Source organism: Nerophis lumbriciformis, linkage group LG14 (assembly GCF_033978685.3).
Source record: "Nerophis lumbriciformis linkage group LG14, RoL_Nlum_v2.1, whole genome shotgun sequence".
NCBI lineage: Eukaryota > Metazoa > Chordata > Actinopteri > Syngnathiformes > Syngnathidae > Nerophis > Nerophis lumbriciformis.
The window spans coordinates 18,619,870-18,635,458 of record NC_084561.2 but is presented as its reverse complement, the minus strand read 5'-3'; the positions used below and the strand labels follow the sequence as shown (position 1 = coordinate 18,635,458).

Sequence of the window (15,589 nt, the reverse complement as noted above, 5' to 3'; positions counted from 1 at the left end):
CCAAGTAAAGCTCCACGTTTCCACAAATGTGCTAGCTTGATGCCAATATACATTGCTTTTGCTATTGACATGCTACTGATTAGCATTAGCAAATTTAAATGGTGATTTCAACAACTCTAAATTTGTTAATGAAAACCACAACTAAGATGTCAGTTACAATCAAACAGTTGGTGCGTAATAAGTACAATACTTACAGTATAAACACTTTAGGGTGCAAAAACCCCCCAAAAAACTATACACTACTGCCATCTAAAGTCTTGAACTTGCAACTAAATGTCATGCTTGCAAATGGTAATATGATGATAATAAAATAAGATACACTATACAATAATAACTAGACAGCAATTATCATAATAAACTCTTTTTAAAATGTTGCAATAAAAAAATTCATTTTACTATCAAAAACAATTTGAAGTGAATTGTGAAGTGAATTATATTTATATAGCGCTTTTCTCTAGTGACTCAAAGGGCTTTACATAGTGAAACCCAATATCTAAGTTACATTTAAACCAGTGTGGGTGGCACTGGGAGCAGGTGGGTAAAGTGTTCTGCCCAAGGACACAACGGCAGTGACTAGGATGGCAGAAGGGGGGATCGAACCTGCAACCCTCAAGTTGCTGGCATGGCCGCTCAACCAACCGAGCTATACCGCTATATATTCATTAACACACACTGTAGTACTGTAGAGCAGGTACTGGGACTTGGTATAGGATCAGTTCATGAGATGTGAACAATACCCATCCCTGATTTAAAGACTATTGAAAAAAAACTTCTAGCAAAGTACAATTGAATTGCTAAATGTGTGATGCTTGAATTACCTTGCCAAAGAAGGGAACCAGGTGATGTTCACACAGAGAGAACAAGTCAATGTCCTTGACAATCACCATCTCCTCATGGTTCTCATCAAAGATAGCATCATTCAAGATGTCTGCAAAAAAGGCAGGGTGAGTACTGCATTGTTTTACAATAAAGCAAACAATAGCGTAATTTATTATATGATCTATTAAGACTGACAATAGTAGCGTGAATACGGTTAATGAAAGTGTCATTAGTAAATGATGAACTAACCCTGGGGGGTTTCTTTGTAGCCTTTGGTGAAGAACTGCATGGCTTTGGCAGCACGAAGTGGTGTTCGAAGAAGTCCCTCTCGGTTGATGTCCTCTCCGAGCTCCGCCAGTATTGTGCTGTAGGCTTTTTCTATGTGAGACACTTTGGTTTCATCTACGGTCTCGTTGGGTTCCGTCTCTTCCTTGCACAAACTGTTGTGTTTAGACTCAACACACTTCTTTCGATACTCTGAAACGACTCCGTTCATCTCCATTCTGACTGAGTTGACTCAAAGATGTTGTGGCTCGCAATGACACGGCCCCAGTGGTTTTCTTTTGGCAGTGGTTTGAGGAAGGACGTCCCCTTTGGGTTGCAAAAGACTAAACATGAGTCTTTAGGCTAAGACGTGATGGAAGTCTGGGGACAGCCGTAAAAGGCTCAATTTGCATTAAATTGAAAAACCCTAAAGATTTTTTACGGAGGAAAAGTAAAGTAGGTCAGCAAAGCAGTAGGTTTCTTTAGTTAAAGTTATGAATTTACACACAAAGTAGAAAGACAATAAGCGGAAAACCAGTGTCCAAATTGGAATCACCATGCTCAAATCTTCTTACGAAGCAGCATTTGACACATCCTGTGATCCCAGTTTAGATGTCTCATGCTCTGAAACACTGATCAGCGTTCGTGAGAAGATATTTAATCTGTTGTTCTGAGGGCTTTTTATCAAAAAGCACAGTCAAAGCTAAGAGTAACTATCACAAATGAAAAAGTTAAAATCATGAACCACATAGGAGTAGGAATGTATACAGGAGTACCTGTTTTTTTTGGTACTGGTTCCTAATTGGGTCGGTCCAAGAGAGCTGTTAAAATTCGGAACTAATGATACGGCTATATGACCGTTGTAATTATCACATACGCGTGCTGTCATAATTATTTATGTGCCGCTGCAAAGCAGAAAAAGACACGGCAAAACAGCCAATCGGAGTATACCTTTTCTTGCCCCACTTCTGGTTACAAAGTAAGCGGAAGCAAACAAAATCATAGACTTACGCATCATTGGAATCTCGGACGGAATCAAAGTTTGCTAAACACAGAATCTAAATGCGGAAAGTCGCTGAAATTGCCGTAATGTGACCGAGATGCTGTCATTGAGAGGAAAAGGGTAAGTCATGTTTCCCATGTACTTGACAAACACTCAGCCCGCCAGCCAGGGGGCCAGCCTTCTGGCCGGGAGCCCTGCACCCTTTTCGGGCCATCTCTGTTTATTGACCCCTTGACACACGGCCACCACAAACTATGAAACTAACTCCAAAATACAGAGCCGAACAGTTCCCAAATGACTTCTATGTGTTTCTTTTGCAAATTTGATGACTAATTGTCGTTTAAAAGCTTAGTGAAAAATGTAGTGCTATTACTGCCAAAGCTAGGAAGTTGTGGACGCAACCAGCGATCTTCATTGGTAAGTTAATTTTAAGCTTCTAATACTATGGCGGCTGATTTTTTTTTTTTTAAAGACTGGTCCTATAGAGTGATGAAGGAGCTTTGAAGGTGTATTTGAAAAGGAACTTGGGAAGGCAGGCCATTAAGTATTATTTGGTCATGGTAATAACATGATCTTTGTATACAGCATGCAGGGTTCGTACACCTTTCCATGGCCAAATTCAAGCACTTTTTAAGGACTTTCGAGATAAATCTTCCAGTTTTTCTGGTACCCTTCAAAAGGCGAAAACCAATGTGAATCAATCCATAGCCTTGTTGTTTGAGGTCACTAAATGCTGTCTGTAGAAAAAATACGGAAAATCTGCTAAAACCTAAGTCTAACATTGAACCAGCAGTTATCATTAACTGAATGGGGCATAGAAAATGAAGCAGTGTTTCTGTAGACTATTCAATGTCATTGGTGTTTGCAAACGTTGTTTTTTAAATTTCTTCTTCTTTTTCTTATTTACAGCACTCAATGACATCGAACAGCACGGATTGATTCACACCATATTTGTGCTTTTAAACTGCATAATGTGATATAAATACATGCACCCTCAAAATGTCAATTTCACTCATTTATTAACAAAACTGTTCCACATTAATATAAGGATAATAAATGAAAGGAAAATATTTTGTTTGTTTCACAACACCTCAGTCACCTTTCATTAAGCATATCTAGCCTTATATAACTGTGGCTATGATAACAAATGAACAAAAAGACAAAAGTTAATTTTTTTTGCTTTCACTGAGCCAGACAAGTTAAGTAGACAACGAAAATAATAGAGCAAGTAATGCATACAACAATGTTGTGTAATAACTACAAAATCATTCATATTAACTCAGCACTAAGTTGTGAAAAAGGTTACAAATTATAAATTACATGACCTTTTACATTACAAACAAGTCCAATAACCATTTTAATGCAATTAACCAAATGTAACTTGTTTGCTTTAACTGAGGTAGTCAGACAAGTTAAGTAGACAACCAAAATAATGGAGCAAAAAATACACCGTACCATGTTGTACAAAAACTCAAAATCATTCACATTAACTTAATTATGTTGTGCAAAAGGTTACAAATTACATATGACCTTCACAGTGCAAACAAGTCCAAAATGTGCAAATTAATTTCCTTTTTGGATACTTTGCAGCAGGCTACATGTGGATTTGGTTCACGTTTTATCCAAAGTTTGTATTTGTCATTTTCCATCCAATGTTCATTAAAACAATAACCTCCCGGCATGATGGACCGATGCACCACTGTCCTCTTGGGGGCGACACGGCTCTGGCATGACAACAACCTAATGTAAGGGCTCGTGCAAAGCCAACAGATTAAGCGTGTAGCTTTCTTTTGTAAGTAAACTTAATTTTATTTTTTTTCCATTTTATAATCAGCCTATTGAGCCAGACTGCCGAGAAATATGATGAACATTTCCAAGCATTTACAAACACTTCACCCAAAATTCAAGCATTTTTTTCAAACCTTGAAAACATTCAAATCTAAGCATTTTCAAGGTTTTTAAGTACCCGTGCGAACCCTGAGCATGATACATTAAACCTGGCATATTCCAGATGTTCAAGCACTTTTTATATGTTTTTGTTCCTATATAGTTTAGAATTTAGATTGTGAGCTGCTGTAGCATAGATTTGTTTGTCTCTGAATGGTACTCCATTTAGACTGGAGCACACGCATAAAGCCACATCTTCCACTGAAATCTAATTCATTCTTTGGCTGTTCTTAATCAAACTGAATAAGACTATTGAAAGACATTAGTAAAAAAATGCATTACAAAAGTATGAAACCTGCACAAATATAATGTTTGACATGGTGGGATTGTGACATTGTGCCAACTGGACCTGAATGAAAACCACATTTCAACCACAACTAGGCATACAACGTTTGAGCTGTTAAAATTGTGTCTGTCCTGACAGGTCAAAATATTTTTACTATAGTTTTGTAAAAGCCAAAAGCATTTTACAGGTGCAGCTGACAAATATGACATTTTACTCAAAGCACTCAAATCTACACAATGGGATGGAACGGTCATAATATGGCAAGTTAACAAATCAATCTGATCAATAGAAAGTGATAATGTCCACTTCTGATATCCTTTTTAGTATAAACATATTTGTTGCCTCTTGTCGACAAACAGTACATGCAGTAAAAAGGGGATCTATATGGCCCCATTTGTCGCATGAAACATGACGAATTTGGGGCATACACAATCCACTTTAGCTGCAGGATTGCACTAGAGTGTTGAATATCCGGCTTTTTAAAAAAATATTCTCTCCATTTGATTTTAATGAATGAAATAAAGAAAAAATTATATCTTGATGTCTGATTAAACCACCCTATTCCTCTCACACGAGATCCACCAAAAAAGGGGGCGATATGGATGCCTTCCCTACTGTACTATTACATATCTGAACAACCAATAAAAAAGGGTTTTTGGTATGCACTTTGCATTATCAAACATATCTCCAGCCACAGCCACACATTTTTTCTGTTACATTTCCTCTGCACTTTTTCAAAAGGAAATTTTGGTTCCATGTACATTTTATCGTCCTAAAATAAATGTTACATTACATTTAATAGAGACAAGTCAAACACTTGCACCAAGAGGAAAACAGTGGTTCAAGTTCAAGCTGCCTGTTTCACTTTAGACCGCCCACAAAATCACTGATTGGCTCTGTGGCGCTGAGGTTACTCTCTGTAATACCGCACAGCACAACATTGATTGACAGCATACTGTGACTGATCAGCGGTCAGATGCGCTGACGGGCAGTAGGATCAGATGCAATTAGAAGAAGAGTTGGCCTCTAAAAGCAACTAAAATAAAGAAACATCTAAACAAAAAAGGAGCCTTGGGCCTCACTTGAAGGCAGCTATGTTGTTAACAAGGGCTGCGCAATATAGACAATATACGATATACATTGTATAAATTTGGCTGAAGATATCTCATATTCATATCTCATAATGCGTGTTGACACATTCTAGCTGTGTCCCGCAAATTTGAAAGCAACAAGCCAAGGAATGCATCCTTAATGCAATGTAGTGACCTCGCTATCAAGCTAACAGCTTTATACCTTTTGTTTTCGCCCTCTTTTTGTGCCCTTGTGTGCATTATCCTTTCCATCCTTTGTAACTGAGCTACTGTGTGGAACAATTTCCCTTGTGGATCATTAAAGTTTGTCTAAGTCTAAGTTACCGTCCCTCAACAGTGTAGCTTCTCAATCACTAATCCTTGCCTCCTTGGCAGCAATTAAAATACATTTCTTACAAGTACCACTGTAACTGGAGGACTAATTATTGTGCACTATTGACTTTATTATTGTACACATTGTGGATGTTATATATGTGAATAATGAAATCATTCAAAATATGTAATTGATATTGTTACATTTCAAGCCTGTGTTTTTGTTTGATTATATCAAACATCAGTATCAGCAGTGGTACAGTCGATACTGCCCCTGTGACTATTTGCTATTGGCTTGATACCTAAATTTGTAGTATCACCCAAAACTAATGTTAAGTATCCAAACAAAATAATAAGTGATGAGTACATTTTAAACAAGTGTAGATGGATCCGCATTGCTGCAGAAAGTAACCAAATATTAACAGTAAATGAGCAATTACTGTAGATTAATAATAGTTTGAAGAAAATAACAGCTGGAAATTATGCAATGTTACACACATATACATACATCAGCAGCCAAACTAGAAGCCTTATTTAACTTGTTTTAAAATGTTTCATCATCACTTATAAGCCAAATAAGCCTGTAACATATGTTGCAATTTGTTGACCTGCATAAAACAGTGTGGCATAAAGAGAACAAGAAAACAAATGACACCCCTTGTCTTTTGGTCATTGTTGCACACTGAATGATGTGACGGTCCTTATTAAATGATATGGCGGAGCGCTTTAATTATGTGGAAGATCATTGAAGACGTTGCACGTTACTTTAAATGATGTGGAAGAAAACATTGAATGACGTGGCGGACCACATTGAATGACATGGCGGACCACATTAAATAATGTGGAAGACCACATTAAATAATGTGGAAGACCACATTAAATGACGTGGCAGACCACGTTAAATGATGTAGAAGACCAAATTGAATAACGTGGTATGCCACATTAAATGATGTGACAGGCATTTTTAAATATTGTGGCGAGTCCCTCTGAATGATGTGGTGACCACATTTAATGACTCGGTGGACCACATTGAATAACGTGGCAAACCACATAAAATTATGTAGCGGGCCAGATATGGCCCCGGACCTTGAGTTTGACACATGTTCTAAATCATCATCTAATCCCTTTAAGCCACGCCTCCCGTACTCAAGCCAGTAGTGTGTCCCCTACATTTCAAATCCAAATTTTGTCTCTGCAAGTACTGTGCTTTGTACCTAAAATCTTTGATAACTGTCAAAGCCACAAGCATTATGACTATTCTCAAAAACTAGGACAGCATTACATAAAGCTGCAAATGTTTCTAATTTGGGCCACTGTAGAAAAAATGAAAATACTGTACGTAATATTTTTATGTACAACATGAAATGCCATTATTATTGGTGGTACAGTCTAAGGGCCTGATCTACAAAAAGGTTTGCGTGTATTAAACATGTAAACTTGATTGCGCACGCAACGCTAACTTGTGTGCAGAGGATTGCGTCTTAAGTGAACAAAATAAGGAGCGCAATCCATTTAGTGCGTCTGTCTTCATGAATATGCAGAATATATGCTGATTTTCAGAACCTGGTTAGGGCTTTGCATAGCAGCTCCCGCCATCAGTGTGTGAATGTGTGTGTGAATGGGTGAATGTGGAAATATTGTCAAAGCGCTTTGATTACCTTGAAGGTAGAAAAGCCCTATACAAGTATAACCCATTTACCATTTATTTATATAAATTGTCTTTCAATATGTATTTTCTTGCGTTTGGATCATTCTAGACCAGGGTTCGGCAGCCCTAACTCTTCCGGGCTACAATATACAACCCCGCTACCACCAAACCCCCCACCCCCCAATCTCTCGAATTCGGAGGTCTCAAGGTTGGCAAGTATGTTGTCGCGTGATATTTGGATCTTAGTGGATCGGACGCTAAAGATGTGCTTTGTAAAACGTCATGGGACAAGAGGAGTAACGAGTAATTGCATAAGTCCAAGTGTATCTGTGACTCACAATGTGACAACTCAACTTCTTTGTATTAAATCACAGGGGCAGCTAAATGCTGTTTCATGGCATTTTCATGCTGGAATTAGGAAATCGATTTTTCTATACTCATTGGGTTCAGCTGAGTATAACGTTTAAATTTGGTGATGCAAAAAAAAAACAACAATTTTTTTGTCCACAAGATTTCAGTCATGATGTAGCCGAAGGACTCAGGTTTGTTCTATAAAAACCAAGGAGGCTATTTAGAAACCACTAAGCCAACAGCAATTCTTGTGTGCTGGAACATATTTTACTGAACAGTACTGAGACTTAGAATGGAGATAAGGTTGTTTCAGAGTCTACAAAGTGTGTCGAGCATAAACACAACAGTTTGTGCTAAGAAGAGAAGAAGTCCAACGAGACTGTAGATGAATCCGAAGTGTCTTGCATAGAAAAGGCCTACAGCACAATATTGATGGAGCTTGGAGAGGACATAAATCGAGAGGGACTTCTTCAAACACCTCTTCGTGCTGCCAAAGCCATGCAGTTCTTCACCAAATAGGCTACAAAGAAACCACCCAGGGTTAGTTGATGCCTTCATTTATTTGGTCGGCATAATATCGAATGTCAATTTATATGCAGGATTTGTCAAGTAGTATTCTACCACTGGTTGAAATGTGATGCCAATGCTTTTTATTGTTCACAGACATCTTGAATGACGCTATATTTGATGAAAACCACGACATGGTGATTGTTAAGGACATTGAGTTGTTCTCTCTCTGTGAACATCATCTAGTGCCCTTCTTTGGAAAGGTAATCTACAGGATAGTATTCTAGTATCTCAAAAGTCAATGCTGGTAAGGTAAATTAATTGACTTTGTAACTAATAATACTGGGTTTTATTGTTTCAGGCTCACATTGCCTACATCCCAAACAAAGCAGTTGTAGGTCTTAGCAAGCTTGCAAGGTTAGTACTAATGACACACAAACTGATGCACTAATAATAATGTGCACTCAATCATACATTTACTAAAAACTTACTTTTAATGTGCCAATCCAACAAGTCCTAACCTCAGACTTACCGCCAAAGTACCCCCTTAAGTAGTATAACTTCAACCCATCCAACAACCTACATAAAACTAGCTTGATCATTACAGTTTTCCAGTAATACAGTCCTACCTTCTTGCATGTTGTTCAATGAAAATAAACTCAAACTACAAGTAAATGCTTAGCATGGATCATCTAATGACCACATTGCTCAAAACAGTCCATGAATAGAAAATGTATTTAACATTTTTTGAAACAGAATAAATCATATTTATTTTTCAATGATATTGCTGTTAACATGATTAAACGTGTTGGGACTAGGGATGGAATCTTGTACTTCTTTGGCACCGATTGAATCCCAACTGATTCACATAAAATCTTACGGTGCCATGTTTTGGTAGATGAGTTGCGCGTGACGTCAGGCATGATTGCCGACTCACGACTTTTTGCAATTTGGCACTTGCCGATCACTCCAGCAGCACTGAGAGCGGCCAAACTACCTCCAGGTAAGGTTGCAATTTTCAATGCCAACAAAGAAACAGTCTTTAAAAATGTACCAACGCAAGTTAAGGCTCACTTTTTTCAAAAATGTGCAAGCTTAATGCTAATATACATTGATTTTGCTACTGATATGCTAATCATTAGCATTAGCAATTTTACATGGCGATTTTAACACCTCCAAATTTGTGAATGAAAACTACACTAAGATGCACGTTACAAACAGCTGCTGCATAATAAGTACAATACTTACAGTATTAACACTTTTAGGGCGCAAAAAAACCTACAAACTATACACCACTGCGATCTAACGTCTTGGATTTGCAACTGTAAATGCAACTTTGTCATACTTGCGAATGAGACTGAAAAGTGTGATAATAAAACAACATCTATAAAGCAGTTATAATTAGCGCTTTTTTAAATGTTGGAATAAAATAAATTATTATATTACTAAAAAATTATTTAACAACACACATAACAGTACCAAAAATTGGTACCGTCAGTATTGATTCCCAGGCACCGGGAATTGGTACCATATTGGTTCAAATGTGAATAGTACCCATCGCTTGTCGGGATCATTGAGCCCTTAAAAAAGTGCAACAAGTTGACAAATACTACAACCAAGAAATAAAGAGAGACAGGTGGAAAACCAAACAGAAGATTTGGAGAAAAGGGCTATGTCTGGCTATGAGACAACACACCACACAAGTCAAACCTTCAACAAAAAATAGAAGCGCCTGCAGTACCATCGATTACACAATAAAACTGTGTTCCATTTTTAAAAAATAATATTATTTCAGGATTGTTGAGATCTACAGCAGAAGGCTACAAGGTAAGAAAAAAACAATTTTGTTTAGCAAATTTCTATGCATAAAATACAGTGGTATCTCAGTGTTTATAGTCCCCAGAATTTTCTGCAAAAATGTAATTACAAATATCTCATTTCCATACACTGTCTTGATTTTAGTATGATTAAACATGTGCTGATAAGTCTGTACCTTTTTTTTTTTTTTTTACTGGAGTACAGCTACAAAATGTCTGACCATAGAGCCAAATAAAGTTGTAGCATACAGTAAGAGTCCAATCAAAGTCAAGAGCCTTAGAGTCAATGTTTCCAGAGTGCCACTGAATGCACCGCACTGCTACAGTAAGTCTAGCCAAACAATCATGGGTAATATGGTGCTTACTGGCTGTCCTTTGTAGTATTGTAGAGAAATAGGATGAGAAAGACTGTTGAAAATTAAGAAGTCGTAGAAAAGTAAAAAGGTGGCGTTCGTGGGGCTCTTACCTCCCTCGCCGGGATGTTAAATGTTTTTTTTATGCATTTCAAAGAGCAATTACCGGTATATGCATTTTGCATCATTTTCTGCGTGTACAACAATTCTGTATAAAAAGTGTTTTGCATCAAAACGTTTGGGTGCCGAAATTAGATTAATTGAATATACATTTCATTATCACTGGACCCTTTGGAAGAGATTACTAACGACAAATCAAGGTACTCCTCTATATTTGAAATTAAAAGAGGTATTCACTTCATAGTTCAGGAGCGTCGAACAAAACAGATTGCTTCAGCCATCCTTGAAGCACTGGACCCTGCTGGCGTGGCCGTGGTCATCGAAGCTGTGTGAGTGCAATTATTCGCCATGATTAACACTTAAATTGCGTGAATAGTTTCAGGAATGTCATTAAAAGTGCCAATTTTCTATTATTTCAGTCACATGTGCACGGTGATGAGAGGTGTACAGAAGAACAACACACAAACTGTGTTAAGTGTCATGCTGGGGGCGTTTCATGATGATCCCAAGACGAGGACGGAATTCCTCGCCCTTGCAATGAAGAAATTATTTTTTTGCTTTTTGGTGGATGTCAGCAGATGATTCGCTGAAGTAACTGAATTAAGCAGTGCATGCAGATTTTAATCAACATACTGCTGCCAGATTTATTAGAAATTAGTTATCTTTCATGAGAACGGTGGGGACATGTGGGGCTAAAAATTGACTTTTGAAAATATTTTTGTTATTGGCATGTATAAAAATGTTCAATATAATGTAAATTGGTAGAAATAAAGATATAATTTTATTCTCTTATCTTTGGTCAACATGTACTGTCCCTCGAAAGTCTCAAAATAACAGAAACATTATTAAATCTTTTTTTTGGACGTATAACTATACAGTGGCACTTTGATTTACTGGTTCTAGAACATGGTTTGTAAACTGAAAAGTTTGGATAGTGAAGCGGAGTTCCCTATAAAAACAATGTCAACATGAATAATTGGTTCAAGCCTCAACCAAATCCATATTTTAGTAAAAAACTGCAGTGTTTGAAGACACTATTATATATGCGCGTGCGCACACACACGCACACGTACACACACACACACGCACACGTACACACACACACACGTACACACACACACACGTACACACACACACACACACACACACACACACACACACACTTAAAGGACCTACAAAAAATGTCAATATTGGCTTTATTTTAACAGAAAATCTTACAATACATTAAACATATGCTTTCTATTGCACTCAAAGAACAATTCTAGACGGTTAAAATATAAAAGGTATTAAACTCATTGGGCTTTTTTTGTTGCACTCAGAACAATTTAGAAATGTCCATATTACATATATAGTCTGCCATAATCAAGGATTAGGTTAGAACAGAATAAAAAGCTTTATTGACATTATATTAAATGCTTCATGATTTATGGTTGCCCCTCCTGGTCTGTGCTTTAAAAAAATACAATTATTTAGAATGTGAGATATAACAGGATGATGCATTCATTTATCATTTGTTTTCAAAACGCTTACAAAAATGTGGGACCCGAAAAAATGTACTGTTGGACCCCATTTTTATGACTTGATGGGGTCCCTGGGACCCCATTTTGAAAATTCCTAGCGCCAACACTGCACACACACACACACACACACACACACACACACACACACACACACACACACACACACACACACACACACACACACACACACACACACAGTTTCTAGCGCTTGTTCCTTTCGGGGTCGCGGGGAGTGCTGAAGCCTATTACAGCTGCATTCGGGCGGTAGGCGGGGTAAACCTTGGACAAGTCGCCACCTCATTGCAGGGCCAACACAGATAGACATATTTATTCATGAGATAGGCTCCAGCACCCCCCATGACCCCAAAAGGGACAAGCGGTAGAAAATGGATAGATGGATATACCTGTATGTGTATACATACATACATACATACATACATACATACATACATACATACATACATACATATATATATATATATAATATTTTATGAGTTGAACTCAAGACTGTAGAACTTTTACTATATACACAAAAGACGTCTTCCTAAATCTGTGTTAGTGAGCATATCTTATTTGCCAAAATAATCCATCCCACCTCACAGGTGTGGCATATCAAGATGCGGATTAATCGGCATGATTATTGCACAGGTGTGCCTTCGGCTGCCCAGTTTTGCTTTATTTGGTGTCTGGTGTACAGATCCTTGCAACATGGATCCGTGCATTGTCATGCTGCAACATGAGATGATTGTACTCTGGTTAAATGGCACAACAATGGGCCTTTTTTATGTGTTATTATGAATTTGCACTAAATTAGTTTGCTTGCAATTTCGTTGTACAATGTACAATGACAAAGATATATTCTTCTTCTTCTTCTCAGGATCTCGTCACAGTATCTTTGTGTATTTAAAATGCCATCAATAAAATGCACTTGCGTTCGTTGTCCATAACATACGCCTGCCCATACCATAACCTCACCCCCACCACGGGCCACTCGATTCACAACGTTGGCATCAGCAAACTGCTCTCCCACACAATGCCACACACACTGTCTGCCATCTGCCCTGAACAGTGAAAACTGGGTTTCATCCGTGAAGAGAACACCTCTCCAACGTGACAGACGCAATCAAATGTGAGCATTTGCCCACTCAAGCCTGTTATGGCGACGAACTGCAGTCAGGTCAAGACCCCGATGAGGAAGACGAGCATGGAGAGGAGCTTCTCTGAGACGGTCTCTCACAGTTTGTGCAGAAGTTATTTGGTTATGCAAACCAATTGTTGCAGCAACTGATCCGGGTGGCTGGTCTCAGACGATCATGGAGGTGCACCTGCTAGATGTAAAGGTCCTAGCTGGTATAGTCTGCCGTTTCTTTTCTTTTCTCCTCTGCTCCCCCCTATCCCTTGTGGAAGGGGAGACACACAGATCCGGTGGCCATGGATGGGGTGCTGGCTGTCCGGGGTCGGGACCCGGGGTGGACCGCTCGCCTGTATATCGGTTGGGAACATCTCTGCGCTGCTGACCCGTCTCCGCTCGGGATGGTTTCCTGCTGACCCCACTGTGGACTGGACTCTTACTGTTATGCTGGATCCACTATGGACTGGACTCTCACACTATTATGTTAGACCCACTCGACATCCATTGCATTCGGTCTCCCTAGAGGGGGGGGTTACCCACATATGCGGTCCTCTCCAAGGTTTCTCATAGTCATTCACATCGACGTCCCACTGGGGTGAGTTTTTCCTTGCCCTTATGTGGGCTATACCGAGGATGTCGTTGTGGCTTGTGCAGCCCTTTGAGACACTTGTGATTTAGGGCTATATAAATAAACATTGATTGATTGAGTTAAATGTGGTCTGCGGTTGCACTGCCAAATTCTCTGAAACGCCTTTGGAGACGGCTTATGGTAAAAAAATGAATTAACATTCAATTCAGCTTTGGTGGACATTCCTGTGGTCAGCATGCCAACTGCACGCTCCCTCAAAACTTGCAACATATGTGGCATTGTACTTTGTGATAAAACCGCACATTTCAGACATGCTGTGTAATCCGCATCTTGATATGTCACATCTGTGAGGTGGGATGGATTATTTTGGCAAAGAAGAAATGCTCACTAACACAGATTTAGACAGATTTGTGAACAATATTTGAGAGGAATAGGTATTTTGTGTATTAAGTAAAAGGTTTAGATCTTTGAGTTTTACTCATAAAAAATCTGAGCAAAAACAAAAGTGTTGCATTTACACACACGCACACGCACACGCACACGCACAACATACTGTAGAAGGAGAAAAGCTACTTAATACAGGAAGAACATGCAAACTACACACAGAAAAACTGACTCCGAACACAAAACACACACACTTATTACTCCCTTGTGTACGCATACCAAACAACAGGAACACTGCCTACAGTATCGTCAAAGAGCCAAAACACATTACTGTTTTTATGTACCAACTGCCAGCTCCTTAATTGGTTAATTACTTTTTAACATAATTGTGCTGAACCAATACAGATTGATGCACACAGGTCAACTTCAAAGTAGGTCTGGGCGATATATATCGATATACTCGATATATCGCAGGTTTGTCTCTGTGCGATATAGAAAATGACTATAGTTGCTTTTAGCTGCGGGGCATTAAACTGCATGCGTTTCTCACTCTTTCCTGTCTCTCCTTCTCACAGAGACATAAAGAACAAGCGCACCTTCTTACATACGTCACATACTGTCACATGAGCAACGTCACACGCTCCCGCGGAGCAGACAGATAGTGACATGGTAACGTTAGCTGTGCGGTGCGAGTGGTAATACGAGAGAAAGAAGGTTCAAATCTGGTAACAAATGGAGGAATAATTAATTCCCAACAAAAACAGCATGGGGTCCATCGTCTGACGGTGGTTTGGCTTCAAGCGGGAATATGTCTTTACATGTCATCATCTCCGTTCGGTGCCACACCAACTAAATGCCAAAGCAACTATTTCCACATCAACACCGTAGGACATATACCCTATTTTTCGGACTATAAGTCACAGTTTTTTTTCATAGTTTCCCCGGGGGTGCGACTTATACTCAGGAGCGACTTATGTGTGAAATTATTAACACATTACCGTAACATATCAAATAATATTATTTAGCTCATTCACGTAAGAGACTAGACGTATAAGGTTTCATGGGATTTAGCGATTAGGAGTGACAGATTGTTTGGTAAACGTATAGCATGTTCTATATGTTATAGTTATTTGAATGACTCTTACCATAATATGTTACGTTAACATACCAGGCACGTTCTCAGTTGGTTATTTATGCGTCATCTAACGTACACTTATTCAGCCTGTTGTTCACTATTCTTTATTTATTTTAAATTGCCTTTCAAATGTCTATTCTTGGTGTTGGGTTTTATCAAATAAATTTCCCCCAAAAATGCGACTTATACTCCAGTGCGACTTACATGTTTTTTTCCTTCTTTATTATGCATTTTCGGCAGGTGAGACTTATACTCCGGTGCGACTTATACTCCGAAAAATACGGTACTATTTGATATGCAGCTCATTTTTA

General features: G+C 38.6%; 1 protein-coding gene and 1 pseudogene across 6 annotated transcripts in view; one reads left to right on the top strand and one right to left on the bottom strand.

Moving 5' to 3' along the window:
- LOC133616539 (GTP cyclohydrolase 1 2-like) overlaps positions 1 to 15,589 on the bottom strand; it is a 56,361-nt gene that overhangs the window by 1,343 nt on the left and 39,429 nt on the right. For all 6 annotated transcript variants that reach the window (XM_061975940.2, XM_061975941.2, XM_061975943.2 and 3 more), the window contains 2 exons: positions 1,069 to 1,410; positions 819 to 928 (listed from right to left, as the gene is read on the bottom strand). In XM_061975940.2, the coding sequence (XP_061831924.1) occupies positions 819 to 928; positions 1,069 to 1,321 (363 nt within the window). In that variant the 5' untranslated portion in view covers positions 1,322 to 1,410. The remainder of the gene's footprint in view (positions 1 to 818; positions 929 to 1,068; positions 1,411 to 15,589) is intronic.
- On the top strand, positions 1,641 to 11,100 carry LOC133616866 (GTP cyclohydrolase 1 2-like; annotated as a pseudogene).